The sequence below is a fragment of the Haliotis cracherodii genome, unplaced genomic scaffold (genome assembly GCF_022045235.1).
Source record: "Haliotis cracherodii isolate W230 unplaced genomic scaffold, xgHalCrac1.p SCAF_3, whole genome shotgun sequence".
NCBI classification, from domain to species: Eukaryota; Metazoa; Mollusca; class Gastropoda; order Lepetellida; family Haliotidae; genus Haliotis; species Haliotis cracherodii.
In genome coordinates, this window is record NW_027266286.1 from 17,180,566 (window position 1) to 17,208,152 (window position 27,587).

The 27,587-nt window shown below is 40.1% G+C and overlaps 2 protein-coding genes across 3 annotated transcripts; one reads left to right on the top strand and one right to left on the bottom strand.

The window, feature by feature from the left end:
• Window positions 1-35: 35 nt before the first annotated feature.
• On the top strand, window positions 36-9,731 carry LOC139474604 (ubiquinone biosynthesis O-methyltransferase, mitochondrial-like). The gene is made up of 5 exons (XM_071257677.1): window positions 36-261; window positions 4,853-5,114; window positions 6,197-6,439; window positions 6,746-6,905; window positions 8,566-9,731. The coding sequence occupies exons 1-5, from the start codon at window positions 113-115 to the stop codon at window positions 8,715-8,717; spliced, it is 966 nt and encodes a 321-aa protein (XP_071113778.1). The 5' UTR covers window positions 36-112; the 3' UTR covers window positions 8,718-9,731.
• A 3,058-nt stretch (window positions 9,732-12,789) lies between these two features.
• Window positions 12,790-27,179, bottom strand: LOC139474487 (microtubule-associated tyrosine carboxypeptidase 1-like). 2 transcript variants are annotated; one of them, XM_071257530.1, is made up of 7 exons: window positions 27,096-27,179; window positions 21,821-22,285; window positions 19,328-19,478; window positions 18,092-18,260; window positions 17,181-17,348; window positions 15,794-16,447; window positions 12,790-13,323 (listed from the first exon to the last, which is right to left on the bottom strand). In XM_071257530.1, the coding sequence occupies exons 2-7, from the start codon at window positions 22,237-22,239 to the stop codon at window positions 13,223-13,225; spliced, it is 1,662 nt and encodes a 553-aa protein (XP_071113631.1). In that variant the 5' UTR covers window positions 22,240-22,285; window positions 27,096-27,179; the 3' UTR covers window positions 12,790-13,222. The 2 variants fall into 2 exon arrangements, with proteins under 2 accessions (XP_071113631.1, XP_071113630.1); XM_071257529.1 differs by having other exon boundaries at window positions 13,244-13,323; window positions 15,360-16,447.
• Between the last annotated feature and the right edge of the window lie 408 nt (window positions 27,180-27,587).

Genomic DNA, 27,587 nt, shown 5'->3' on the forward strand with positions numbered 1-27,587 from the left:
TTCCGGTTTTTGCAGACTTCCGTAAATTTGATTCGTCTGCACGCTGTCTATTACAGACTTTCCGAGACAGTGTGTATGTGTTTGCATCAATACGTAGAGTGGATACATCGACATGTATTTATGTAAAGCTTGTCAGAAATTTTTGGGTACAATCAAATACTCGCAGAAACGTTACACACAAAACTTGTCCTTGCTTTTTAGACAAATACACGTCTACAACCAATCGGTGAAAAACAGAAGTATTTCGACGTCTCTGCCCAGGTAGGCTCACCTCGCTATTTAGTTGCTAAATATTCTCAATGCAAGCGAGTAGTCAGTGGTAAACTATGGTACTATACATTCACTCAACATGCATATGTACTTAGACCCAGCTTGACTTATCGAAAACATGTTGCGCAGGTGTAATTTAACCTACAGTAAGGCCTGCTTGAAGAGTCAAATCTGCATGGGTTTGTGTATGTTTCACTTGGGTGTCAAGGAGAGTCATTTGTCATGCAAGTGTTACAGTGTAACCCATCGTCATTGTGCATGTGTCACACGGATGTCATGCATGCAGTTTGCTAAACATGCTAAATAGCTGCCTGCCAGCCGGCCAGTGCCTACCATAAATGGGAGCACCTTTAGAATACAGTTCCACAACTTCTCGTGAGGACGGTCTCTGCCGTAGGTTACATGTCTCAAAGACAAGCAACCAGTTTTTGTGAGAATCCGTTGGACGCGAACTCGCGACCTTCGAATTGTTAGCCCGACAGCTAACTAACTGAGCTACGTCCACACTATGAACAAAGTGCAAATTTACCTAGTCATGCCTATGACGTTATGGAACTGAACGAAAAGGTTCGAATAGGTGACTTACCCTTAGGAAGGTTACAGGTAGGCATGGTGTCTCGTGACTTTAGTCTGTCAACACTTACGAATGATCCCGATGCCATTTGGCACACTCGTCCCATTCCGTAATCTACAAGATACCAAGTGGCGAGGAATGATCTGATAAGGCGCGAACTGAAAACGGCTCCAGGCGTCGGACGTCAAACTCTCGAGTAAGCATGAATGACGTGTTATTTAATAATTCGTCGGGTGGATTTTGTGACAGAAAAGTGTGGTAGGGAACACTGTAAGGATGATGTGGATAATAGTAAGGAACGAGGGAGGCATGTGCATGGCTAGTGACGACACAAGGGTGAGTTCGCTTTTGAATCAGTACTGAAAAAATGTAGCCGGTGAAAGTGGCTTGTGTGAATGTTCCAGGACAGTTTCCAGTAGCCAAAGTATTCAACACAAAACCATTTCATTCTTTTTACTCGATGTTTTTGTGTGAAGAATATTAGGAGCCGCTATAGAATCTATAATAGAAACTAAACGGGTAGATTTACCAAACCCTAATGATCGTGAAGGGATGATTGATCGTAAAGGGGATCCAGGGGCTAAGGACAGAATTCAAGATCTAATAGCCACTAAAAGGGGACCTAACCCTAAAGATCAAAAAGGGGTGGTTGATCGTAAAGGGGATCCAAGGGCTAAGGACAGAATTCAAGATCTAATAGCCACTAAAAGGGGACCTAACCCTAAAGATCAAAAAGGGGTGGTTGATCGTAAAGGGGATCCGAGGGCTAAGGATAGAGTTCAGGGTAACCTACCCTAACACTAGCGATATTTGGATGTGTTCAGCGCCAATATATTATTGTTTTGCCGGTGTGACTGGCAACAAAATACTACAAATTACGTCATAGGGTATTGTCACGTGTTTGAAAAGTTTGTGGTACTGTATTGTGTGTGGTAATGTATTCTAAAGGTAGGTCCTAAATTGCAGTCGGGCTAAAGGTTCTGAAATGTTGCAAGACTGTCTGACTACTGAAATTTTAATAACAATTGTATTTGTGCACACATCTCAGTTGATTAAACTAAAAAAAATTCTCCCATATTAGTTGATCTATCAAGAATAGAAAAATATTAAGAAATATCCATAATGAATCTATGTAGCAAGATTATTGAGTTATCCTCTCTCATCTTGTTTGAGTGCCAGTTGACACTGTTACAATGTGTGTAACAAATATGTATTGATTGATTGTAATTTGTAGTTTAACCAATCACAACCTGTGTTACTTAACAAACTTTGACTATCCATGTCAGACATTGTAAGGACGAAAACTAAACAGTCACACTTGTAAGCAAGTGAAATTTGAAACTGGCTTGTAACTTTCAAGGCTAGCCCAACTGGCCAGCAATACTTTGAGATTCATACACAGCATTCACAGGGCATTGGTCAGGCAGGTGTAACTCCGATGTCATGAGTTTCTCATAAACACAGGTGTTGTGCAGGTAAAACACATCATGCTGATGTTACTCATTGTTACACAGGTGTAAATGAGGTCAGTGGGAGTGATGGCCTGACTAAGATTATACTATTGTCAATGGTTGGTTTAGGTTTAGACCAGGGGTCTGGAAAATTTAAAATCCCAATCGGACATTTGCATTTAGGCTACGCCTCCTTCAAATAGCGTATTAACCAATCACAACCTGTGTTACTTAACAAACTTTGACTATCCATGTCAGACATTGTAAGGACAAAAACTAAACAGTCACATTTGTAAGCAAGTGAAATTTGAAACTGGCTTGTAACTTTCAAGGCTAGCTAGCCCAACTTATTTAAACTGGCCAGCAATACTTTGAGATTCATACACAGCATTCACGGGGCATTTGTCAGGCAGTTGTAACTCCGATGTCATGAGTTTCTCTTAAACACAGTTGTTGTGCAGGTAAAACACATCATGCTGATGTTACTCATTGTTACACAGGTGTAAATGAGGTCAGTGGGAGTGATGGCCTGACTAAGATTATACTATTGTCAATGGTTGGTTTAGGTTTAGACCAGGGGTCTGGAAAATTTTAAATCCCAATCGGACATTTGCATTTAGTTGTTATGTATAGTGTTCCCTTGTTATTGCGCACTTCGGTTATAGCGCGTGGTAAAGCCTGGCTCCCAAAATTTACTAAGATTTTTAATAAACTCAAGTTTTCCAATGACACAATGTTTTCCCCTATCTCAGAAAACATTATCAGCTGATCACCGCAATCACGTAACACCGGAAATACCAGTCAATAAATCCGAACTGAAGTATGCAATTTAACCCTATCATTATAATATCTGGTGATAAAAAAAATTGTTCATTGTTTGTCTGGACTAGAGTTTGCAATATATTTGATTAATTTTATTCAATATTTCATTCAATAATTATAATGATGTTTACAATAATTGTGGCAAAATCGTATGCGAAGTGATCGGTCGATCGCCAACTCACCGTTATGTATTTACAGCAACCACGATCTGATTACCATGATTACCGCTATTGACGCCTTGAAACAAAATTTTGTTGCAAGAGAATGGATACACATATCATAAATGCTGTATCCATGACTCGCTAAAAGTCATATTTGAGGCAGTTTGACTATTAAATGTCAACATAACGTTTTTGAAATCGAAATACATGTTGCCCGGGAAGTCCCTATGGTGACTGGTCCAAATCGTTACATACGTAAAAAATATCCTGCATACCATCCGTACCAAGTGCTAGGCTTATGGTTCTTATAATTTTAAGTATATATGGTGGAAACTGAAACTAAAATAACACGATATTGGAATATATTATTCCGGATAAAATGATAATTTCAGATACAATTTCTTCCGACCATTGCATCAAAATTCTTGGAAGTTGTATCATTGGGTACATTTTAACTGAATCACCGGTAGATTGGGAGGAAACGTGTGCTCAGCTGATTGCTATCTCCGGCTTAGTTTACGAGAAAATACACACGGTTATCTTAATCTCTGCATATAAAACAATGCTTTGGAGAGCAGGAAATACATTTTAAATGATAAACTTTAGACGATCTTGTTCACACAGATACTCTTTCACAAAATGGAGGGGCTGAACCATTCACAACTTTTGATTGATCTGTTCACAAATTGGCTGATTGATACGTTAATAAAATACTTTATTTGTTGGCCTAGATAAAAAGATAAAATTGTCAATTGGCCATTGTTAATTGACAGTCTTTTAATAGCAATCCATGCTTACAAGTCAGTGAAAGATTAGTGTCATATTTGTTTAGCCTCTGTATGGTTTTGTCTATCTAGTTTAAGTTATATTTTTTCAAATATATAAAAATGTCCCCAGTTTGAATCGGTAAAGAAGTGGTCACATGACAGTATAAGGAAAGGGGCATGGGTGGCCCAGTCGTCAAAGGCGCCACGATTCGCTGTGCAGAGTTGAGTCCCTTGGGCACGCCAGAAACTTATGATTGTGGGTTCGAATCCCGGTTTGCCCCGATTATGTTTCTAGGTTTGTCAGCACCATACCTGTGCTCGTGGGTTTCACCGAAGTGGTAAACGTCTGAGACCTGCATCACTTCGGGCTTTCCTCCCACATTAAGCTGACATGCCATGATGTAACTGGAATACTGTTAAAAGCGGCGTTAAACCCAACTCACTCACAGTATAAGGAAATGCATATTGACCCAACTCCCACACGTTTGACTTGAGTAACTAAAATTAGCACAGAAACCACTGAATGTCATTCTCCAAGATCAAGCCAATCTGATTTCACCCTTCTAAGTAGATCCTGCATGACATTCCAGACAACTCAGAACTCGTTTAGTTGTTAACCTAGTGTAGAAATTAAAAGTATTTTTGCTTTTTGAATCATTTGATCAAACAAATACAGTCAATGCCTGTATATTTTAAGTCAATCAGTATTTGTCCTTGATCAGTTTAGTTTTTTCAGAATATTAAAGCAGGAATAGAAATTAGAAATATGCATCTTATGATAAACATTATGGCTTGGATTTGTTTCAGATTGAATCAACACCATACAGAAAAGCCTCAGAGACCAACGGCTCAGACAACCATTGATGAAGAGGAAGTGGAAAAATTTTCTGCACTTGCAGAGTTATGGTGGGACGAGAGTGGCGAGTTCGAGGCCTTACACACTATGAATGAACTAAGAGTGCCCCTCATACGAGATGCTTTGATGAAGAGAAATGCTCCTCCCACTACTAAACCATTGGCTGGCTGCACAATTCTTGATGTCGGCAGTGGAGGGGGAATTCTTGCTGAGGTAAATAGATTTTGGAGCAGAGTGTAGGGACAGAAGCAATCATACGTATGGTAATAAGCATGTATCATGACACACTGCTTAGGATAGCAACAGATGAAAATGCTTTCTATTGTACCATGGACACGTGTCGGTCCTTTTGGTCTTAATCACACATTTTCTTACACCCCGCAGATCCGGGGTAGAATAAGTCTTCAGCAACCCATGCATGCCGTAAAAGGCGACTATGCTTGTCATAAGAGACAACTAACGCGATCAGGAGGTCGGTCGCGCTGACTTGTTTGATGCATATCATCGTATCCCAATTGCGTAGTTCGATACACATGATGTCAATCACTAGATTGTCTGGTCCAGACTATTATTTATGGACCATTGTCGTATAGCTGGAATATTGCTGAGTGCGGCATTAAACAACAAACCACCAAATCTTAGACCATGCCCCTCATCAAGATTGTCGTCCCACATTTCTTGCAAATAGTATTTCATGGCATCCTTATCTGTTGAAGTTGCAATTTGGGAGAATGTTATGTTGTTAATATCATTGCCCCACAACGAATTCACTGCAGCCATATTGTGTAGTGTACATGTACAAGTTGTCTAAAACCATTTCTTTTAAATTAAGATGGTGACGTCATATTTTAACGTCTACAGTGCAAAATGGTTCCTGCGTTGTGGTCATATCTTCTCTGCCTTAGGTGCATCATTTAGTGTAGTGGGTATGGTACAAATTAGTGACTTCAACCAATACTCATGCTTTTTCTGTTTACATCACACTTTTGTGGCCATTGATTGACAGGTGAAATGCAACTCGGACAACCTCGTGCAAATTCACATGTCAGTCAATGGCCAAGTTTGGGGTAAACAAAACAAAGCTAGAGTATTGAAAATTTAGTAACTACTACTTTATAAGAGGATTATTATCCCTTAATAAATATTCATTCATCCATCCCAAAAATACTTTTATGTTTTAGGTATTTTAGGATCACAGACCTCTAGACCCTGTAGTTGTAGTGGTGTCTTTATACAGATGTAGTTTTACATACAACTCTGATAACCTTAGTCAAACACATTTCCTTCTAATTCAGCCTCTGGCAAGACTGGGAGCTTTTGTCATAGGTGTGGAAGCATCTGAGGAAAACATCAAAATTGCCCAGGCCCACCTAATGTATGACCCAGCCATAGCCCCCAATGTGAAGTATATTCATGCAACAGTGGAAGACCTAGTTGGAACAGAGGAAGGCAAGATGGATGCTGTTGTTGCTTCCGAAGTAGTGGAGCACGTTGCTGATGCCCCTGCATTTCTCTCCTCCTGCTGCAGACTCGTCAAGGTAGGTTGTGTTGTTGGTAGCAATACCATGTTGTACCTGGTCTGTTGTTCACCTGTTACAGACTTGTCAAGGTAGGTTGTTTACCTGTTACAGATTCCTCAAGATAGGCAGTGATGTAGGTATTGGGATCATTTGTCTACCTTTTACGGACAAGGTAAAACTGAAAAAAAAGTGATTTATTATCTATATCATGACTATTATCTAGACCTTGGTTTGATTGTGTATTTGGAAAAGTTTGTGTATCAGAACAGTTTCCTGAGAACCTTGCTGTATTTATATCCTGAGCAAATTCATATTACGTTTCAGCCTGGAGGGTCACTTTTCATAACAACCCTGAATAAGACATACATCTCCTACATGCTTGGCGTAATGGCAGCCGAGAGGCTATTTAGGCTTGTGTCTCCAGGAACTCATGACTGGAACAAGTTCATCGACCCCCAGGATCTCCAGTTCATGCTGACCCAGAGTGAGTCTTCCTCAACAGGTGTCTCAGAGCTTAGGCTTTCACTAGTCCACAAGACCCGTCAAGCTCCGGGGTAGAATAGGTCTTCAGCAACCTATGCTTGCCGTAAAAGGCGACTATGCTTGTCGTAAGAGGTGACTAACAAGATCGGGTGGTCAGACTCGCTGACTTGGTTGATACATGTCATCGATCCCAATTGCGTGGATCAAAGCTCATGATCTTAAGCACTGGATTGTCTGGTCCAGACTCGATTATTTACAGACCGCTGCCATTTAGCTGGAATATTGCTGAGTGCAGCGTTAAACAACAAACCAACCAACTAGTCCTCAAAAATTATGTTTCAGAGTTGCCATCTACCTAATAGTAAATGGTAGTACTCAAGGAAAATTAATGTCACTTGTCCTTTCAAGTGTCAGACTAGCAGACTTGTATCAATTTCAAACCCTGGCCTTGATCGGGCACCAGTGGGTCCAGTGGTCTAAAACGAGTCTGAATTTACTACCCAGGTACCCATCCCCCTACTACCTGACCCTACCCAGGTACCCACTGTAGGTCTCAAGAGATAGGTACAAAATGTCTGATTGGGCACTGGCAAAACATATTTAGGTACATGTATTAAACAATCTGGTCATGCATACACTGAAGTTGACTCAAGTTATATCTTTATTCTAAGATATGAAAAGTCAGAAGGAATGGGTGCCTAGTGAGAAAGAAATGCGAACATTTTTGACTTGTAGTGTAACCATAGAGTTCTAGATACTTTTTGTCATTAAACAATCTAGCACGTGACTAATCACAGGTCCGGGTAGTCCTGTGGGTACCAGGGTACCCGAGTAACCAGTCCAAGCCCTACTTTGTTGTGTCATTATCCACAGAATGTGTGTTTGAATCCACATTTATCCCAGTTATGTCAGTACTTTACCCGTGCTGGTAGGTTTCACCAAGCATTGAATATCTGTGACTCGTCTCCCATATTATGCTGACACACTGTGATAAGCTAGTATGTTAAAAATCAGTGTAATGTCCAACTCATATTTGGTCATGCATTCAAACATGTACCTATGTGTCCATTGCCCTTTCGTCATTCATCATTTTATAAGAGTTTAGTTCTTTGTATAGATGTGTACTACTCAAAAGAAGTAAAGGATCACCCAATTCTTTTGTATTACTATGGTTAATCTGTCAGGCCATGAATCGAGTGGCCATTAACTTTTTTGAGCAGTATATAAAATATCAACTGGTTTACAATGTACATCCAGATAGAAGGGAATCGCTACTATCTGGTGTATTGACTACCGGTACATGAATGTAAATTCCGAGGTAGAATAGGTCTTCAGCAACCAATGCTTGCCATAAAAGGTGACTATGCTTGTCGTAAAAGGCAACTAACGGGATCGGGTGGTCAGGCTCGCTGACTCGGATGATGCATGTCATCGATCCCAATTGTGTTGACCGATGCTCTTGATATCAATCACTGGATTGTCTAGTCCAGACTCGATTATTTACAGGCCGCTGTCATATAGCTGAAATATTGCTGAGTGCAGTGTAAAACAACAAACCAACCAACCAACCAATATAAATGTAACAATGGCTCGGTGAAATTAACTTTGTCAATTAAAAAATAATCTCATGTGCATAAATACTGGTTGCATTCCATCTGCAGATGACATGAGTGCCCGCCTCCTTCACGGCATGATGTACAATCCGCTGTCCAAGAGATGGTCTTGGATCAAGGACACCAGCATCAACTATGCCATACATGCAGTGAGAGCAGATGTTCACGATAACGAGAATAACCCTGCCGATACATTATAGCCTTCAAGCAAGGGTGTCTGGTTGCCTTGTGACCTTTCTGCCTGGTTTACTGGGTGTTAGCAGTGCATGAATTTACATTCAGTTTCGTCATGCAATATTGCCAATGCATATGGAATATGCACCAGACATGGAGTATTATGCAGGGATAATGGTTGACATATGATATGAAGACTTGTTCTTGATAGTGATGTTGAAAGTTCATTATATATTGTGTACACCCTATACTGTGTATATCTAGTGATGCAAAACATGTTTCCTCAAGATTGTCAAGATGCAGATATATATTTTGTAGTGCATATCTCTTTTGTATGATTGTGAATAACAAGTATCTAATCAATGATGTTTGGGTCTTTGCATGTGTTGAAGTGTTCTTTGGTAGTTGTTCAGTCCGGGGTATGTAATAATGTAATAATGTGCATATGTATAATAATGTGGATATTTATTATAATGTGCATATTTATAATGCATCAAATCCACACACTAAAGCGTGCTGAAAGCGCTACATTATGACCCCAATCAGTGGATCAGTGTGCACTTGATTTTCATTCTCAGCTCCCTAGGGAGTATGAACCCAGTTTGCCATGAGGCACTAGGAGGTTAACAGTTACATGACTATCTCATCCTACCAGGTACCCTTTCACTGCTAGGTTAACAGTGGCATATTTTGAACAAAGTCACCTGCCTATGGAGGCACCATGTGAGCTACAGTATGGGGCAGGACCTAAGCACCAGAAACTATCAGGAGGCAAGCTGCTGAATGTGGTCACCCACCCAATTTCTCATCACATCCAACGATGCTTTACTTCAATTCATTTGTGACCTGTGCGCTGTAGACAGGACCATGTGCTGCCACATGTAAAGAGTTAGCAAATATATAGACATACAGGGAAGTTTTGTAACTCACGGATCACTGAGCATTTGTCAAGTTATTTATGATTCAAGACAAGTGAGTGTTAACAAAAGACCATAAAGATTTCTGTTGAGCCATAAAGTTCAATTGTTATTTAATACAAGTATCAACTAATGGGAGTTGTAATTAATAAAGTGATGAATGAAGAAGTATTGGGAGTCGTTGGTCATCATCTTCCTGAGGCAAGGGAGTTAACTGATTGTAAAAGTCCAGTTTCCACCCTTGAGACAAAGTGTCAAGTGTCAGCTTCATGATATGCATAGTCAGATCCTTGCTTCTGCCACTGAGACTGGTCAGTGTACCAGGATGAAGAAGACAATATCCCTGTTGTGTTATCTCCCCTTGACCTCAAATGGCTTGCTGTTGCTATGCATCGTCTTCAGCTTCATCAGTCTGTTTGCCAGACAGATCTCAACCTGCCATAGAAGGCTCGGACACCCACAGTCATGCTGACGGGACTAGTTAGACAATCTCCTCATTGTGTGGAGACTGAACATGCATGATTAACATACACTTCTTCTTGTTTAACAGTGCTGCACAAACTCTAAATAACCAGCTGAGATTACAGCTTGGAACATGGTCGAGCGAGTGAGTGAGTGAGTGAATTGGGTTTAGCAATGCTTTGAATATTATGTCAATTATGTCACAGCGTGTCAACAAGGTGGGAGGAAAGCCAGAAGTGATGCAGACCTATTTTCACTTTGGTGAAACCCACAAGCAAGGGTGTGTGCTGACAAACACAGAAACATAATCAGGGCAAGCTGGGATTCCAACCCATGGTCACAGGTTTAGGCCCCCCTAAAGGACACAACTCGGCACAGGGAATTCCAGGACCTTAGATTCTTGGATTCATGTATATTTCACACATGAGAAAGTTTTGTGTGGACCCACTTATATCTTCACAAATACACCCAACACCCCTTGTCTAATGTATATAAAAAACTATAACAAATATATTACAAAAGTTTATTCCTCTAAAAAAGGGTAAAGTTTTGGCACAGAATGTTCCACGTCAATGATAGTACACGATTCATCACAGAACAGCATAAAAATAATTATAATAATTATATATTCATCACAATCCACATATAACTTTCTGGAAACAAAACAATCTAAATATTTTGAGACATGATATGAATAACATCTAACTATTTTAAAAATTGAAAAGTAATAAATAAAAATCTGAAAATTACAAACAAACACAGAAATGGCACTTATATCAGCAGATTTTATTTTTCTAAATGAAGCTGTACATCCCTTCAAGGGGTAGTGTTGGATGTCAATCGGTGAATATTTTTGATAATGATAATATAATGTGTGTATTTGTAATGCGCTGGAGCCCATCCACAAGATGCAGGCTCAAAGCGCTGCATGGCAGGAGTAGAAAATTTGGAACAGATGCGACTTGATGAAGATAACTTGATCAGAAGAGGAGGATCAGTCCACAACTGTGGAGCAAGGAGTGAGTGAGTGAGTGAGTGAGTATGGTTTTACACCGCTTTTAGCAATATTTCAGCAATATCACGGCGGGCGACACCAGAAATGGGCTTCACACATTGTACCCATGTCGGGAACTGAACCCGGGTCTTCCGCTAACGAGCGAATGCTTTAACCACTAGGCTACCCAACCGCCCCTGGAGCAAGGAAGCTAAGAGATCTGTCCACATAGAGAAGGTTTATACTGAGGAGCTGTAAGAAGACGAAGGTTTTCTGATCTATTGGATCTTTATGGAAGGTGTGGGAGGAGCAGCTCTGAGAGACAAGATGGTGCCATCTCATTCTGATGGAGCGCTGATAGTTGTGATTGCTGTGGCAATAAATGTGTCAAAGTGAGACAAGCGGTACTACCTTCCCAAAGTAGTCATGCTAATTGCTTTGTCTTTTTTATCATTATTATGATATAGCAATCAGCATGTCCGTCTGTCCATCCATCCATTTTCTGGAGCAGAACTCCTAAACTGTTGACTATTTCTTGTTGAAAGTTGCTATACAGATCTATCTATTGGTGAACTAGGGCCTTTTGGGATATTGAAAAATACTGAACAGCACTGAAGGCATCAAAGTGAGGTGGGGGGCACGGGTGGCCCAGTCGTCTAAGGCGCCGTGATTCGCTGTTGCGTCCCTTGGGCACGCCAGAAACCAATGATTGTGGGTTTGAATCCCGGTTTGCCCCGATTATGTTTCTAGGTTTGTCAGCACCATACCTGTGCTCATGGGTTTCACCGAAGTGGTAAACGTCTGAGACCTGCATCACTTCAGGCTTTCCTCCCACATTAAGCTGACACGCCGCGATATAACTGGAATACTGTTAAAAGCGGCGTTAAACCCAACTCACTCACTCACTCCAAGTAGGGTGTAAGTAGCCAAACTCCATTTCCGAATTGCACCAGACTGGGGGGATATGTCATCTCCTGATAATGACTCTTGGTCTTAATTATTTTATAGATTTAAAGTAACACTGTCTTGTTTGTCATTGTTTGATAGAAATATTGCCAACATCATCAATTCCAAGCTTACAATTATTCATTCCTTTCATATGTCTTTGGCTTACGTAATTCCACATTTACCAGCTGGAATTATTCAGCATTAGACATTAGCTTTGGATGGAATAGGATATGATTTGGTTATTTGAAACACACACTTGATCACAAGGTCAATACAAAGAGCAAAATGATACGAAAATAACATTGTAAATAATATATTTAAGAAACAAAGAAAATAAATTAGAACTTCGTTAATATGAGAGCCTGGTTGACTGGTGTTACAGCACACAAGCCACATGGGTGCTAGGTATCCAGTAACTAGTCCAATCTCTGGACTAAATCATTCACAATCATTCCATTTTAGCAAATCGTACATACTACTCAAAACAAGTTACAGAACACCTGACTCTTTCATAATACTATAGTATGTATATATGTATATATACCTTGAAAATGGCTAAGCACCACTCTTATATTTTCATATATTGCCAACTTTCATGTAACTGTTTGAAATGTATGGAATTACAAGTTTGGCTTACAAATGCAGGGTTAGTTCACTGTGATGGTATGAAACAACAGCAGACTCTATCACATCAGTCAAATACATTTAGTCTTTCACACCATATAAACTCACACCAGTAAACACATCTACATCAAGTTAAACAACAACAACAACAACAAGTCAGCACCAAACGCCTTGCCCCTGCAAACCAGAGGCTGCAGTATGGGATCTTGGAGCTGCTGCCCTGACAACTGATTATATAAATTTCATTAGTGGCGCATAAAATACCAAGAACCCATTGCTTATGAGGTATCTTAGGCGTTTCCATAACATAAATGTAGTTAAAAAGACAAACATCACACTATAACATAGATTTCAAACAATAAATGTATCATACCCATATATGAGAAAAATTACCCTTGTATCAGTTCCCTGGAAAGACGTATCTCTAGCCAACAAAGATAAAAATTATCTGTTCGCTGATAGGAAAATATTCTTTCAGATCTTGAACTTTATTCTTGTTTCAAATCCAAATGTTTACAAATTCAAACTCAAATGTTGAAATATCTTCCTTATTCATGGACTGCTCGACCTCTTTGAGAATTTTTCCTCATAGATCAAACTGATGAATATCCTTGATAAGATGCATCTCCAGCTCTCTAACTATTGTCCCTAGTTGCCCAGAAACTTGAATGGCCAGCATAAACACACCTGAAACAACAGAAAATACAATGAGATGTAGCATCTGAGGTATGTTTCATCTTGAGTCAGTTTAGGCGGTTTGTATCTATTGATATGTCTCAGCAATCAGTGTCCAGGGATAACATGAGATCTATACAGCACCTGACAGTAAAGTAAACCGAGAGGGAGTTGGTCATACATCATCTTAACAATATGTCAGTTCAAATACATGACGGGGCGGTCGGGTAGCCTAGTGGTTAAAGCGTTCGCTCTTCACGCCGAAGACCCGGGTTCGATTCCCGACATGGGTACAATGTGTGAATCCCATTTCTGGTGTCCCCCGCCGTGATATTGCTGGATTGCTGGAATATTGCTAAAAGCGGCATCAAACCATACTCACTCACTCACTCAAATACATGACACTTTTATATGGATAGCAACTGTTATTCTTTGTAGGACGCTTTGCTATTTCTTGCTCCTTCATCAGGTGAATGCCTAGCAAGTGCATAGAGTACTATATTAGGGCTTGGACGAATCCAGATTTACAACCTGGGTACCCACCACCCTATTACCCGTCCCTGCCTGGGTTCTCGCTGTAGGTCTCAAGAGATAGGTAAAAAAAGAACAATTGGTTGGAATAGTTTGACCATAGCCCTGGACAAAATATATTTAGTAACATGTATAAAACGATCTGGTCATGCATACACTGAAGTTGACTAAAGTTTTATCTTTATTCAAACATATAATAGTCAGAAGGAATGGGTGTATAGTCAGGAAGAAATGGGAACATTGGTGACTTGGAGTGTAACCACAGAGTTCTAGATCATTGTTGTCATTAAACAACATATTACGTGACTAACCACGGGTCCTGGTAGTCCTGTGGGTACCCGGGTCCTACTCAGTACCCACCTGACCCGAGTACCCGAGTTACCCGTCCCAGCCCTATACTATATATAGTACAGCCCTATATAAATCAAGATGTTTACACAACACAAGGTGAGATGAATGTACACAAAGATAGCAACATAATGACAAAGCCAATGAAATATTGATAATGTACAAAAGATAACAATATAATGACAAAGAATAACAGAAGTTGCTATCCATAAAAAAGTGTCATGTATTCATGTTCTCCCAACTTCAAAATGCCTAACAAAGACTCAATATGTCAGTAATTGTAGAGCATATCCTCTGAACACACAAACATGTGGATATTTACATTGTTGAAACAATGTCATATGAACTTCTGTTATGAAATATACAAGTATTAGCTGGAGTTTAGCGGACCATTCCACAACATACTCTTACCCTCATGCACAAAAATCACAAACTGTAATCATCCACTTTGTTAGTGTTGGCCTTAATGTCAGTTGGAAATAATTGACTTTGTACCCTTCCATGTTTCAGTAGAGTACATATACCGTATTCGACGTAATAAGCGCCCACCCGACCCGAGTACCTGAGTTACCCGTCCCAGCCCTACTGGTATGCATCATCAGATGGTTTTATATTCTTATCAAAATAGTTATTTCAGGCCTCCGGTAAAACAATTCCCAATCAGAGATTTTGTACCCAAATCAGGAGACCTAGAGCAGGTAGGGTCAGGTTATGAGGGGTCAAGTACCCAGGTTAAATTTTAGAATATATCGTACAGACAAATTAGTTATATTGATACCAAAAGAGGGCGCTGTAAACACTCACTCTGAAGCCAGACCTGCCAGGAATAATTTATCAGTTTTTGAAAGCAATATGATCAAGATTGAAGATGTAGAATAGCTCCATCATTATGTAATTGTTATTTTGATAAGCATGTCATCAAATGAAACATACATGGTATTAGTTTTATTATGTTTAATATATGTATTAATACAATATCAACAAGCCCCCAGGATCTGCAATGTAAATATTAGCTATGGCTTACCCACTCTGCTCTAACTGCTCAGGAAAGAGTTCAGTAGGATTAGTGTGTAAACACTGATTGGCAAGCCTGTCTATGTAATGCGTGCGTATAAAATCATGCAGTGGTTTAAGTAGTGCAGTGGCATCTTGAACATGCAACCTCTTACATGATGCTGATGTTGTTAGTATATCTCATCATCCTCAGATCCATCATCATCATCATCATCAGATGTCACTGCATCAGAGCACTCAGCACTGTGATCCCGAATGTGGAGACCTCGGAGGTTGAAGTTTGCAGTGGAATTGGGGAAGAACACGTCTGGGAACAAAAAGCTGTTAAACTGAAGATCTCCTGAGGTCCTAGAGGAACTTGGCTCTGTCTTCTGCTTGATCACCTCACTAGCTTCATCAACATCATCGTGGTGCTTCTCATCCTGACTCTGTACGTCTGCTTCATCCTGACTCTGTACGTCTGCTTCATCATGACTCTGTACGCCTGCTTCATCATGACTCTGTACATCTGCTTCATCATGACTCTGTACGTCTGCATCACTCAAATGGTTTACATCACCCTCATTCTGAATCTCTATGTCTGACTCACCTCGTCTTGGTGTGTTGATTGGCGGAAGCGGTACTCGATAAGGAAAGGGAGGTAGCCCTCTGAACAGCTGGGTGTCAGACAGGCTAGACGAAACTCTACTGTCACACGGAGATCTGACTGGACTTGACGAATACATCTCCAACTGCCGATCAACTCCTGACAGTTTTGCTGGTGGTGGAACAAATCTATCTAACCTAGTAGTTCTATTGCACTCTGTGTTGCTGCCAACTATGTGGTTTTTGCTTTCTTCCTGTTTGGTCTGAATGCCAACAGGGGGTAAAAATATTTTAACCTCATATCTTTTAGTGTTAGTCAATCTACCAGAGGACTTTTTCTTCTTATACCGTTTCCTCACCTTGCGCCTGGTCCCACTGGAGGATCCGGCAACACCGACTCGACTTTGTCTCTGTTTGAGACGCTTGAGGTAGGCAAGTGGAGGGGCCATCTTTGGGTGTTCGATGTGGAGGCCATTCAATTCAGCCATATTGCGTAGCTTGCGTTTGTACAAGTCTACATTTTTCATGAAACATGGAATTCGGACACAATCCATTCTTGCAATTCTCTTAATACGAGGAATTTCATCTACACAGATTTTACCACTCATCAGCAAGTGGAAGTCAATAGAGTCGACATTCCGCAGAATCTGCACAGCACCTGGAAGCAAAACAACAAAACATATTTTTTGTGAGGAAGAGAATTTATAGATGTCAACTTCTTTATTAAGAGGAACACAACTTTTCGGAGTATATACTAACTCCTTCATAAGGTGGATAAAGGCTATGAGGCAGAAAAAATATATATGTATCATCGGCTATTACGAGTTATGTCCCCTTCTATGTCTCTCATTATTTTGACCAGTCAGATTCCATCACTCATATCACTTGCATTTGCTTCAAACAAAATGGCTGCGCCGTCAAGGCAATCTGCTCGATAATCAAGATCTATATTGTAATAAAACGGGTCATGTGAGCACCTTGATTAAAATTATGAAAGAATTTGCAAAACATCTGTCGATGCCCAGTTGGTGGTACACATGCTTTGCAAATCCTACAGTTGACCGTAATCTGCACGTTGATATCCATGTTGTTTACCAACCAGATGTCGAGTTCGTTATGCGATTTTGATTGGACTATGCATTGACTGGTTAGTCCAGCCAAAATGTAACTCCATAATTGCAGCCTAGTTCGGCAAGGGTGGAAACTGGACTTTTATAGTCAGTTAACTCCCTTGCTATAGGAAGATGGTATCTGTTGAAAAGAACAGTTAAGATCACATTTTAGACCCTGATTTTATTTCATTATAAAATTCTCAACAATCTTGAATTACGGAAAGGATCATACCCTACACGCAACCCATGTATGACCTTGAGCTTGGTGCTGACCCCTACCTTCAAAGTAGCACTGATCCTTGCCGTATCCTCCCAGGTCGTTAGGGTCCGACAGACCACGTTTTACACGCATCACATGTTTCCAACGCTGTTCACGGTTTGAGATGTAGCGACCAAGATGATCAAATAGCTGTTTGAACGTCATCTCTGCCGACTTGCACGCTGTGTCTGTAACCAAGCAACAGTGTAACTGACCCTGTATGGGTTCCAATGAAGGAACGTCTCCCAGTACACACATACAGTAGAACATGGAGATAACAAAGTACAAGGGACTGGAGAAATCAGTTCATTTGTCCGTTGTTCGTTATATACGTTTACGCTCGGAAACATCTGCCATCTTGAATAAAGCAAAACACAATACACGTAACTGCAGCATTGACTTGTATTTGCAGTGATCACTTCATAGCATTCAATTGATAACATTTCATAATATTCTTTTAATAACATTAAACTCCCAGGTCATTTTTATCCTTGTTTATCAAATATGTATTCAGCATTTCACGGTCTACTTATGGGGAGTGTGTAGTTGGTGATTTTGCTCTGGCTTTGTTTTGCTGACTGCAATCGTGAAACTGCATAAGTTTAAGTTTTGTTTTACAGACAAGATTAGTCCAATTACAATTACGGGTAAGAATAACATAATGCAAGTTTAACAAGATTTAATCGTCAGCGCTGATTGTGCTGATTCGCTATGTTTTTGTTGATTCACCGCTGATTGTGCGTAGTCAATTTTATAAGATAATATATGGGAGGTAAATCAGGGATTTTGTAACAGTTCCGTTGCATCGTTTATTCGTTCTATCCGTGTTCGTTATATCAGTTTTCTACTGTATATCAAAACGGATGGTCATGACTATATCAGAGAGAAGATTAAATTAAAATGAAATACTCCTTGCATGACAAGTACTCACAGTACACAAGGGCAGGCAGATACAGGAAGTTGCTGTTGGCCCGCAGTGCGGTGTGGATGGCCGCCAGACCTTCTTCGGTGCACATGCCCTCAAATGAGCTCATCCCGCGCAGGCCAAACCTCTTCCTGTCCGAGAACCATGGCTGAAGGCCATCATTGTACATCCGGAACTTGAACGGTTAAGAAAATAGTCACACAACTGGTTAATCACACAACATATGCAGAATGTAATAATAATGATGATGATGATGATGATGATGATGATGATGATGATGATAATGCATGCCCGAAGCGCACAAGAAAAGATTCAGTTCAATCAATGAAGGCAAACTTGACATGGTGAGTCTTTAATCGGCGTTAAAAGATCTGGAAAATTGAGTTGGCGAGTGAAACCATGATTTCATTTTTTCTTTTATGAATTCTATAACCCTGAAAATAAATGTTCTTCACCAATATCCACAATCAAATATTATTTTAAAAATGCTAATGTTCAATTTCATATGTGATATTTATGGATAACTTTAGGGCATATAAACATATTTTGAAACAAAATGAAATAAATTTAGTTTTGAAGTTAAAGTTTATCCTTCAGAGAGCAATCTCTCATGTCCTTCAACTGAAGGAAGGGTGATCAGGACAGCTGTAACCTTGATGAAACCATCACTATACCTCAAACAACACTATCTCCAACAGCAGCTGTAACCTTGATTGAACCATCACTATATCTCAAACAACACTATCTCCAACAGCAGCTGTAACCTTGATGGAACCATCACTATATCTCAAACAACACTGTCTCAAACAGCAGCTGTAACCTTGATTGAACCATCACTATATCTCAAACAACACTGTCTCCAACAGCAGCTGTAACCTTGATTGAACCATCACTATATCTCAAACAACACTATCTCCAACAGCAGCTGTAACCTTGATGGAACCATCACTATATCTCAAACAACACTGTCTCCAACAGCAGCTGTAACCTTGATGGAACCATCACTATATCTCAAACAACACTGTCTCCAACAGCAGCTGTAACCTTGATGGAACCATCGCTATATCTCAAACAACACTATCTCCAACAGCAGCTGTAACCTTGATGGAACCATCACTATATCTCAAACAACACTATCTCCAACAGCAGCTGTAGTTACTGGACAATTCCTGCAGTTCAGCGGTTACCTCATGGTCAGAAGAATGGTCAGAAGAATGAGGTTTATTTGAAAATGAAGGATACAAAGTGTGTGCCGACTTCGTGGTCCATGAGACAGCCAATTCCTTGTTCCCGGACGTAGGGGTTCTCCAACGAGCCATTGAGCCACAGTGAGTATTTCCTGGCCTCTGGGCGGTTACACTTAAGCAGCGGACCCTGCCATACCATCCGGGCACTGCAACACACGAGTCAACATCGTGAGACTGCAAGCAGTTTGGGAAAAGGGTGTGTGTGCTCAGCTATTTTGAAAAGGGATGGGTTGTACGTAAAATATGATAAATGTGTGGAAATAATTAAGGAACAATTTGCAATTGTAGCCCATAAATAGTCAATAAATTCTTATTTTTGTTGAAAACATGACACCTAATATATAGTTACCGTATTCGACGTAATAAGCGCACCGCTCTAATAAGCAATATTTGCTAATATACTGGCTAGTGAACAATCCCAATTAGCACCCCTTCTGATTGATAAATGTACACAAGGCTATTTATTCGTGCATAATATATTTGTTATATGCACCCTTAATTATGGGCAATTAAATTCTGGAAAATTATATCTGTCGTTTATAAGTGTTTCAGCATAAACCACGAAATTAACACTCTTTGAACTCTGTTGTTTTTCACCAAAATAATATTCTAATAAGAGCCCCCTATTTCTAATTTTGATAGCGCCCTGGGCGCTTATTATGTCGAATACAGTACATTATTTTGTATGTCAACAGGATAAGTATGCTTCAAAAGGTGAGGTGCGCATCTGGATCTGCATCTGGTGTGAATGGTTATCGCCACTGACTGCTTTTCAGATATATCATCGCTGCTTTCAACACAGGATGTTACTGCTTTGGGGAAACCTGTGACATAGGTGTGGTGTTGTCACAAAGGAAATAGTATTTGGTATTATCTTAGAGTCAAACTCACAACCGGTGGATCCTGGCTGCAAAGTGCTGCAACAATGCACAGCACCTTGAAATACTGGATCATTCTTCCTGTGATAACTGTACACCTCCAACTGCAGGTTGTGATAGGACATGATTTCTCCTGCTATGATACCACACATATCTACCTGCATGGTAGGGCGTTATACCACACATATCTACCTGCATGGTAGGGCGTTATATCACATATCATCTACCTGCATGGTAGGGTGTTATATCACATATCATCTACCTGCATGGTAGGGCGTTATACCACACATATCTACCTGCATAGTAGGGCATTATACCACACATATCTACCTGCATAGTAGGGCATTATACCACACATAACTACCTGCATAGTAGGGCATTATACCACACATATCTACCTGCGTGGTAGGGCGTTATACCACACATATCTACCTGCATAGTAGGGCATTATACCACACATATCTACCTGCATAGTAGGGCATTATACCACACATAACTACCTGCGTGGTAGGGCGTTATACCACATATCATCTACCTGCATTGTAGGGCGTTATATCACATATCATCTACCTGCATGGTAGGGCATTACACCACACATATCTACCTGCATGGTAGGGTGTTATATCACATATCATCTACTCGCATTGTAGGGTGTTATATCACACATATCTACCTGCATGGTAGGGCATTATACCACACATATCATCTACCTGCATGGTAGGGCATTATATCACATATCATCTACCTGCATGGTAGGGCATTATACCACAGCTACCTACCTGCATTGTAGAGCATTATACCACACATATCTACCTGCATGGTAGGGCGTTATACCACACATATCTACCTGCATGGTAGGGTGTTATATCACATATCACCTACCTGCATTGTAGGGCGTTATATCACATATCATCTACCTGCATGGTAGGGCATTATACCACACATGTCTACCTGCATGGTAGGGCGTTATACCACATATCATCTACCTGCATGGTAGGGCACTATACCACACATATCTACCTGCATGGTAGGGCATTATACCACACATATCTACCTGCATGGTAGGGCATTACACCACATATCATCTACCTGCATGGTAGGACATTACACCACATATCATCAACCTGCATGGAAGGGCATTACACTACATATCATTTACCTACATGGTAGGGCGTTATACCACATATCATTTACCTGCATGGTAGGGCATTACACCACATATCATCAACCTGCATGGTAGGTTGTTACACCACATATCTACCTGCATGGTAGGGCGTTATACCACATATCATTTACCTGCATGGTAGGGCATTACACCACATATCATCAACCTGCATGGTAGGATGTTACACCACATATCTACCTGCATGGTAGGGCGTTATACCACATATCATTTACCTGCATGGTAGGGCATTACACCACATATCATTTACCTACATGGTAGGGCATTACACCACATATCATCTACCTGCATGGTAGGACATTACACCACATATCATCTACCTGCATGGTAGGGCATTATACCACATATCATCTACCTGCATGGAAGGGCGTTATATCACATATCATCAACCTGCATGGTAGGGCATTACACCACATATATCACCTACCTGCATGGAAGGTCGTTACACCAGATCAGTGTGAGGGCATCATTCAGAAGATTTTCCTCCAGGTAAGATGTGACGATCTCAGATGCCTCGATCCGTGTTACCCTTTTGCCGTAAGCCTGAGCCAAAAAATTCTCTCCCTCACCAAACTTCTTCCTGACAGTTTCCAGAACATATTCTGCTTCTGACAAAAGATCAAACCGAATCTGGCCCTTGGACTTGGTGGTCAGTTCCTGGACAGCCTCGGAACTATCGGTGTGGTGGAAGTCGGGGGTCTTGCCGTGTCTGAGGAAGCGTTCCTTCTGTTCCTTGAGGTTGGTGGGACAGATCCCCCCGCCATGTTTCAGCGGATGATCCTCGAGCACGCGCACTTTGCTGCTGCTGCTGGTCTGGTATTTACTCTGCTTGTTCTTCTTCGTCATGGCAACCAGGCTGATGAACTCCACAACCAACTCTCACCACTTTCATCTACACACACAAACAAAGAAACAAGGAAAAATGTAGAGTCTTGGTTAAATTTAAACCATTTCCAGATGATGTAAGACAGAATCTCTAGTATGGTTCTATCCCAACACACAGGTCTCTGGCCAACAGTGATAAAGAGGAAACCTTTGATAGCTGCTTAGAAGACAGAAGAACATGAAGACATGAAATGTTTTATCCATGTCTTGGTGATTAAGATAACTGGTTAAGGTTGTCTGTTTTCTTTTTATATCACGTCCAAACCTTCAACATATTTTGTTATTATACATTTCGAGACAGACAGGAAAGGAGGCTGTCTCCCGTTTTTGTCAGAATATTGCTGGCCAAAATATTATAGGCAGGAAATTTTAGAATAAAGCCTCATCCCAATTTTTTGTCCTGTTAACACAAGTGACCTCGACCATGCCATACCATTTTAACATGAATTGAGAATTTAATTCCCATTTATGAATGTTTACTGACATTTAATGCAGATTTGGGGCTGAATATTGGCCTCTGCGCACATAAAGATAAATATGTGTTGATATAATATAATATCATATGATATTAGTCGTTAAAGTCAAAAGAGACACTGGTCCCAGGCAAGCACTGCGGGCATCATTAGGTTCTCCAGCGTCTGTAAAACAAATGAAATACAAAGACAAACTGCATTACTCTCACTGTGATCCCCCATGAAGTAACAACGCCAGTCCCTGCTGACCAGTACTTACCTGTGTCTGTTATACCTGGACATGGCTTCCTACCTCGGCTTTATAACAGTTTACCAGTGTGTGTATGTGTGTGTGTGTGTGTTCTCCATGGAGAGTCACACTTCAGCTTGTATCAATAATTCAACCAATCTATACAGTTGGCCTCGCTCTCCTTGTTACTGCCAACAGATCAGATGTCCTCCCACCTCTTCCTGAATACATCATTAATGATGTACTGATACAGCAGCATGCATACCAGCAGCATCACAACATCATCGGGGGACTGTATACAAAGAGATGTGGTGGAAGGAGTACTTGACTGATGTGATTACTTTCAAATTGTGATACTTTGGATGGATAAGTCTATTTATCTTAATGGTCAGATATATTGATTTGTGTAAAAATCTTGTGATAATTATCTCTGTGATTCTTTTCCAACAGCTACTAAAATATCAGCAATTTATGACGTTTATCATCTATGATATCTGAGTGAGTGAGTGAGTGAGTGAGTGGGTTTGGGTGAGTGAGTGAGTGAGTGAGTGAGTGAGTGAGTGAGTGAACAAACCGTGAAACATTATCAGGATGAATCTGGGAGTCAAACCCATGATCATAGGTTATGGCAGGTCTAGACTAGGTCTAGAGGGTCTGCTTGGATAGTGTGCCTGGGGTTCAATCACTGCCCATGTCATACCAAACGATGTCAAAATATGTTGTTGACCTGCCTGGAGTTTGGCATTCAGGGGCTAAAACAAGGACTGGTCAGCTAGGAGTCAGTATACTGCGTTTGAGTGGGATATTCATGTTAAGCTTAAGGGACATGACATCTCAATGGGCTAGCACTATAAAAACTGCATTAGTAAGTGAAAGTAGCCATACACACACACATGTGCATTCATGATGCTATAGAAGTGCAATAATCTTGAAAGCGACGTAAAACCCCATTTCACCTCAATGTCATCTCAGACAAACCTTAGCGATGCAACTCAGTACAGCGAAAAAAGTGTTTAAAGCAAAATGAATGTTGAACTAATAACATCCAAAATGAGATGCAGAATCAACATGAAAAATATGTTGTTTTGTTTAGCGGATTTAATATAGCCTATTTAAGGTGTTGAAACATAGAAGTGAAAACCGTTTTCAAAAACACAAAAGAATAGCATGTTTTAGCCAGAATGTCAGTAACAACATTTTGCCATTTTCTGCAGAATGACCCGAGTATTAGATTGTGTTCACAGAAATTGGGCTGACTCAAGTAATCGATTCCAAAGTGCAAAATGATGTACCTTGATGTAGTAGTACATTTCACCTGTTTAATTATCCATGTGACCTTTAAAACCTATGAAACACAATGAAAATACTTTCATTTATTTTTTACAAGTCTTAATTTGTCATGAGGTTTGACCATTTGGTATGACCCAGACTAATCCATTTTACCACTTAGGTAGAGGGCATTGGCAACTTGGAGAACTGAACAGTAGCATTTGTGATTTTAAGATATCTGACAAATGGTCAGAGACTAGGGCTGGGATGGGTAACTCGGGTACCCCGGTCGGGTGGGTACTGAGTAGGACCCGGGTACCCACAGGACTACCCAGACCCGTGGTTAGTCACGTGATATATTGTCTAATGACTAAAATTATCTGGAACTCTATGGTTACACTACAAGTCACTACTGTTCACGTTTCCTTCTGACTATGCACCAATTCCTTCTGATTTTTCATATAGTTTAATAAATATATAACTTAAGTCAACTTCAGTGTGTGCATGACCAGATTGTTTAATACATGTATCTAAATACATTTTGCCAGGGTTATGCTAAAACAATTCCCAATCAAGACATTTTGAGACATCTCCTGAGACCTACAGTGGGTACCCGGGTAGGGTAGGGTATGAGGGGGTGGGTACCCGGGTAGTAAATTTGGACTCGTCCCAGCCCTAGTCTAGACCCACTTGGGTAGCAGGCATTGGCTGCTGGGAGAGCTCAACAGTAGCATAAGGGATTTTAAGGTATCTGACAAATGGGTGGAGACACACTTGTATGTGTTATACGCCACAGGTTTTCTTTTTGTATTGCTTATGTAATTGTTACAGTTTGTATGTGATGAAAGTGTTTGAGACATACAGTAAACCACGAACACGCTTATAACAAACTGATGGACATAATGAATTGTTCTTTTGGTCCCGGCCATTTGCCATATATTTTATCATATAAAGTTGATGGATATAACAAACATGCTCATAACAAAATAACGGATATAGCGAACTCACCTTGTGGTCCCCTGTGGACTCTGTCAATGGTATTGTTTAAGTGTATAACAAATTGTTTGATAGGCATTACTTAGAAGTTGACAGATGACAAGATAGACACAATATTATGGATACTGTGAAAAGCGACGTTTCGCGTTTCGGTATAGATCCTTATACCGTTGTCAAGCAAGACTCTTATACCTTTGTCTTGCTTGACAATGGTATAAGGATCTATACCGAAACGTCGCTTTTCACAGTATTAAAGAAGTTGTTATCCATAAAATTGTGTCTATCTTGTCAAGTGTATAACAAACTGTTAATCCCTGAGCTGAGTTCCTAACGTGTCACCAATCTGCCTACCAAAACATCTGCAGCCAAACGCTGCCATTCAAAGCATCAACAAACAATTGAAGGCAACTGATTTACTCTAAGGTACTAACACCTTGTGTTCAAATTACACCCTCAATTTATAATAGTAACACAGTGATTGAAGTGGATATATTGTGTACATGTACAGTGCACACTTTTGTTATTTATCGAGTAGCATGATGTAAAATAACTTGATAAAAGATGTCTGACGGTCGAAATGAATATAACAAACGATGGATATAGCGAACTAAAATTGGTGTTACTTTGAGTTCGTAATAATCATAGCTTACTATAATTGATTCAGTATGCAAACACTTACAGAGTGCTGAATAGGAGATAAGGAGATGACGATGTTGGAGTTTGTGTTAATGTTGTTTAACGCAATAATCTGAACTAATCCAGCTATATGACAGCAGTGTGTACCGGTAAATAATAAATTCTGGACAAACTAGTGATTGAAATTATGAGTAGTGTCTAATGCCCTTGACAGGTCACCAAGCCTGATCCAACTAGCATAGCCTTTCAAAGACTCAACTAGCATAGGTTACTGGGGAACTGTTATATCCCTAGAGCTCCACAGTTGTAATGACCAGTCTAGGTGTTGAAGTAATAGGAGTGAGTGAGTATGGTTTTCGGCCGCCTTTAGCAATACTCCAGCAATATCACGGCGGGGGACACCAGAAATGGGCTTAAAACATTGTTCTATCATGACGTCATATCTGGAGATTCGAACATGGACTCGCAACTTGATAATGTTGTATATTGGAGGACATTATTTTTTAGAGGGGAGTGTCTGGTGAGTTACTCCCCATAGAAGTATCTGGACAACGGAGATAAACATGATGGCCGAACGATTGTATCCAAAAGCAGGATAGATATGACAATCGGTATTGGGAGAAAAGGTTCAGGTAATCGATGTGAGGATTGTGACAATATGCGGGAAATACCCACCTGTGCACAAAAGGACTCGACATTGCCGAGGTCAGATTCCATTGAGGGAGTCATCATTATTAAAATTTGGGTAAATATTTTTAAAAGCTGGAACATTTTATCATCATCCTTAAAGAGGCTGTTAATAATGTTGATATCTCATATAAGAAATAAACAACTCCCACTCATCGTTTATCTCATAAATATTTAATTGTTAAGTTTGGAGGTCATCTTCCATTCAGTTCTAATAATAATATTTCATAATTATTTACTGAAAATTACAGATTCCATGTTCATTATTTGAATCTATTATTATGAGCATTCTGTCAAACACATTCATCTCATGCAATGGAATGTTACATTACACACCCTTCGCTTATTAAAACCAATGAAGAAAGTAGATTCTTCATTATATTTCTTCGTCTATGCGAATTTGCACTATTGTGGTGGTGTTAAATTGTGTTTGTTCATTGTCAACAATATATTACATTTTTACACTATGATGCCTTGGTTTAAAAGTACATCATACTCTTGCATCAAGTAATAAATGACCTAATTACCTGGACTGACCAGGTACAGATGCATAATCAATTTGTTTCTTGTCAACCGAGACCCATAGTCGGGGGCGTGTCACTCGCTTCCGTGTAACCAGGGACGCCATGTTCTGTAGGCAAGGGGATTCCCCACACGTCACAGGTCACGTGAGGCGTTCACCTGGGCATATCTCTGACGCGTGTTTTCAATGGTTGCTCGCGGAAGGAATTCCGTTAAGTGATGCTATCCGTAACAGCATTTCCGAGGCGACTGACATAACTCTACTATAGAAGTAAAGTTGAGTTTAAAGAAGTATAATTGCTTATCGATAAGTCTCATAGGGGGCGAGATGTCCGTAGTTATGTACGACAATAAATTACGATACCACGGCATAATGATCTCAGCATTAATAACTTATGTGAGGAACAGTTTTACTATTTATTCTGTATTTTATTATCAAAATAATTGATTCATTTATTGAGATCAAGAATTCGAATTGTTTAAAAAGTGATTTATGG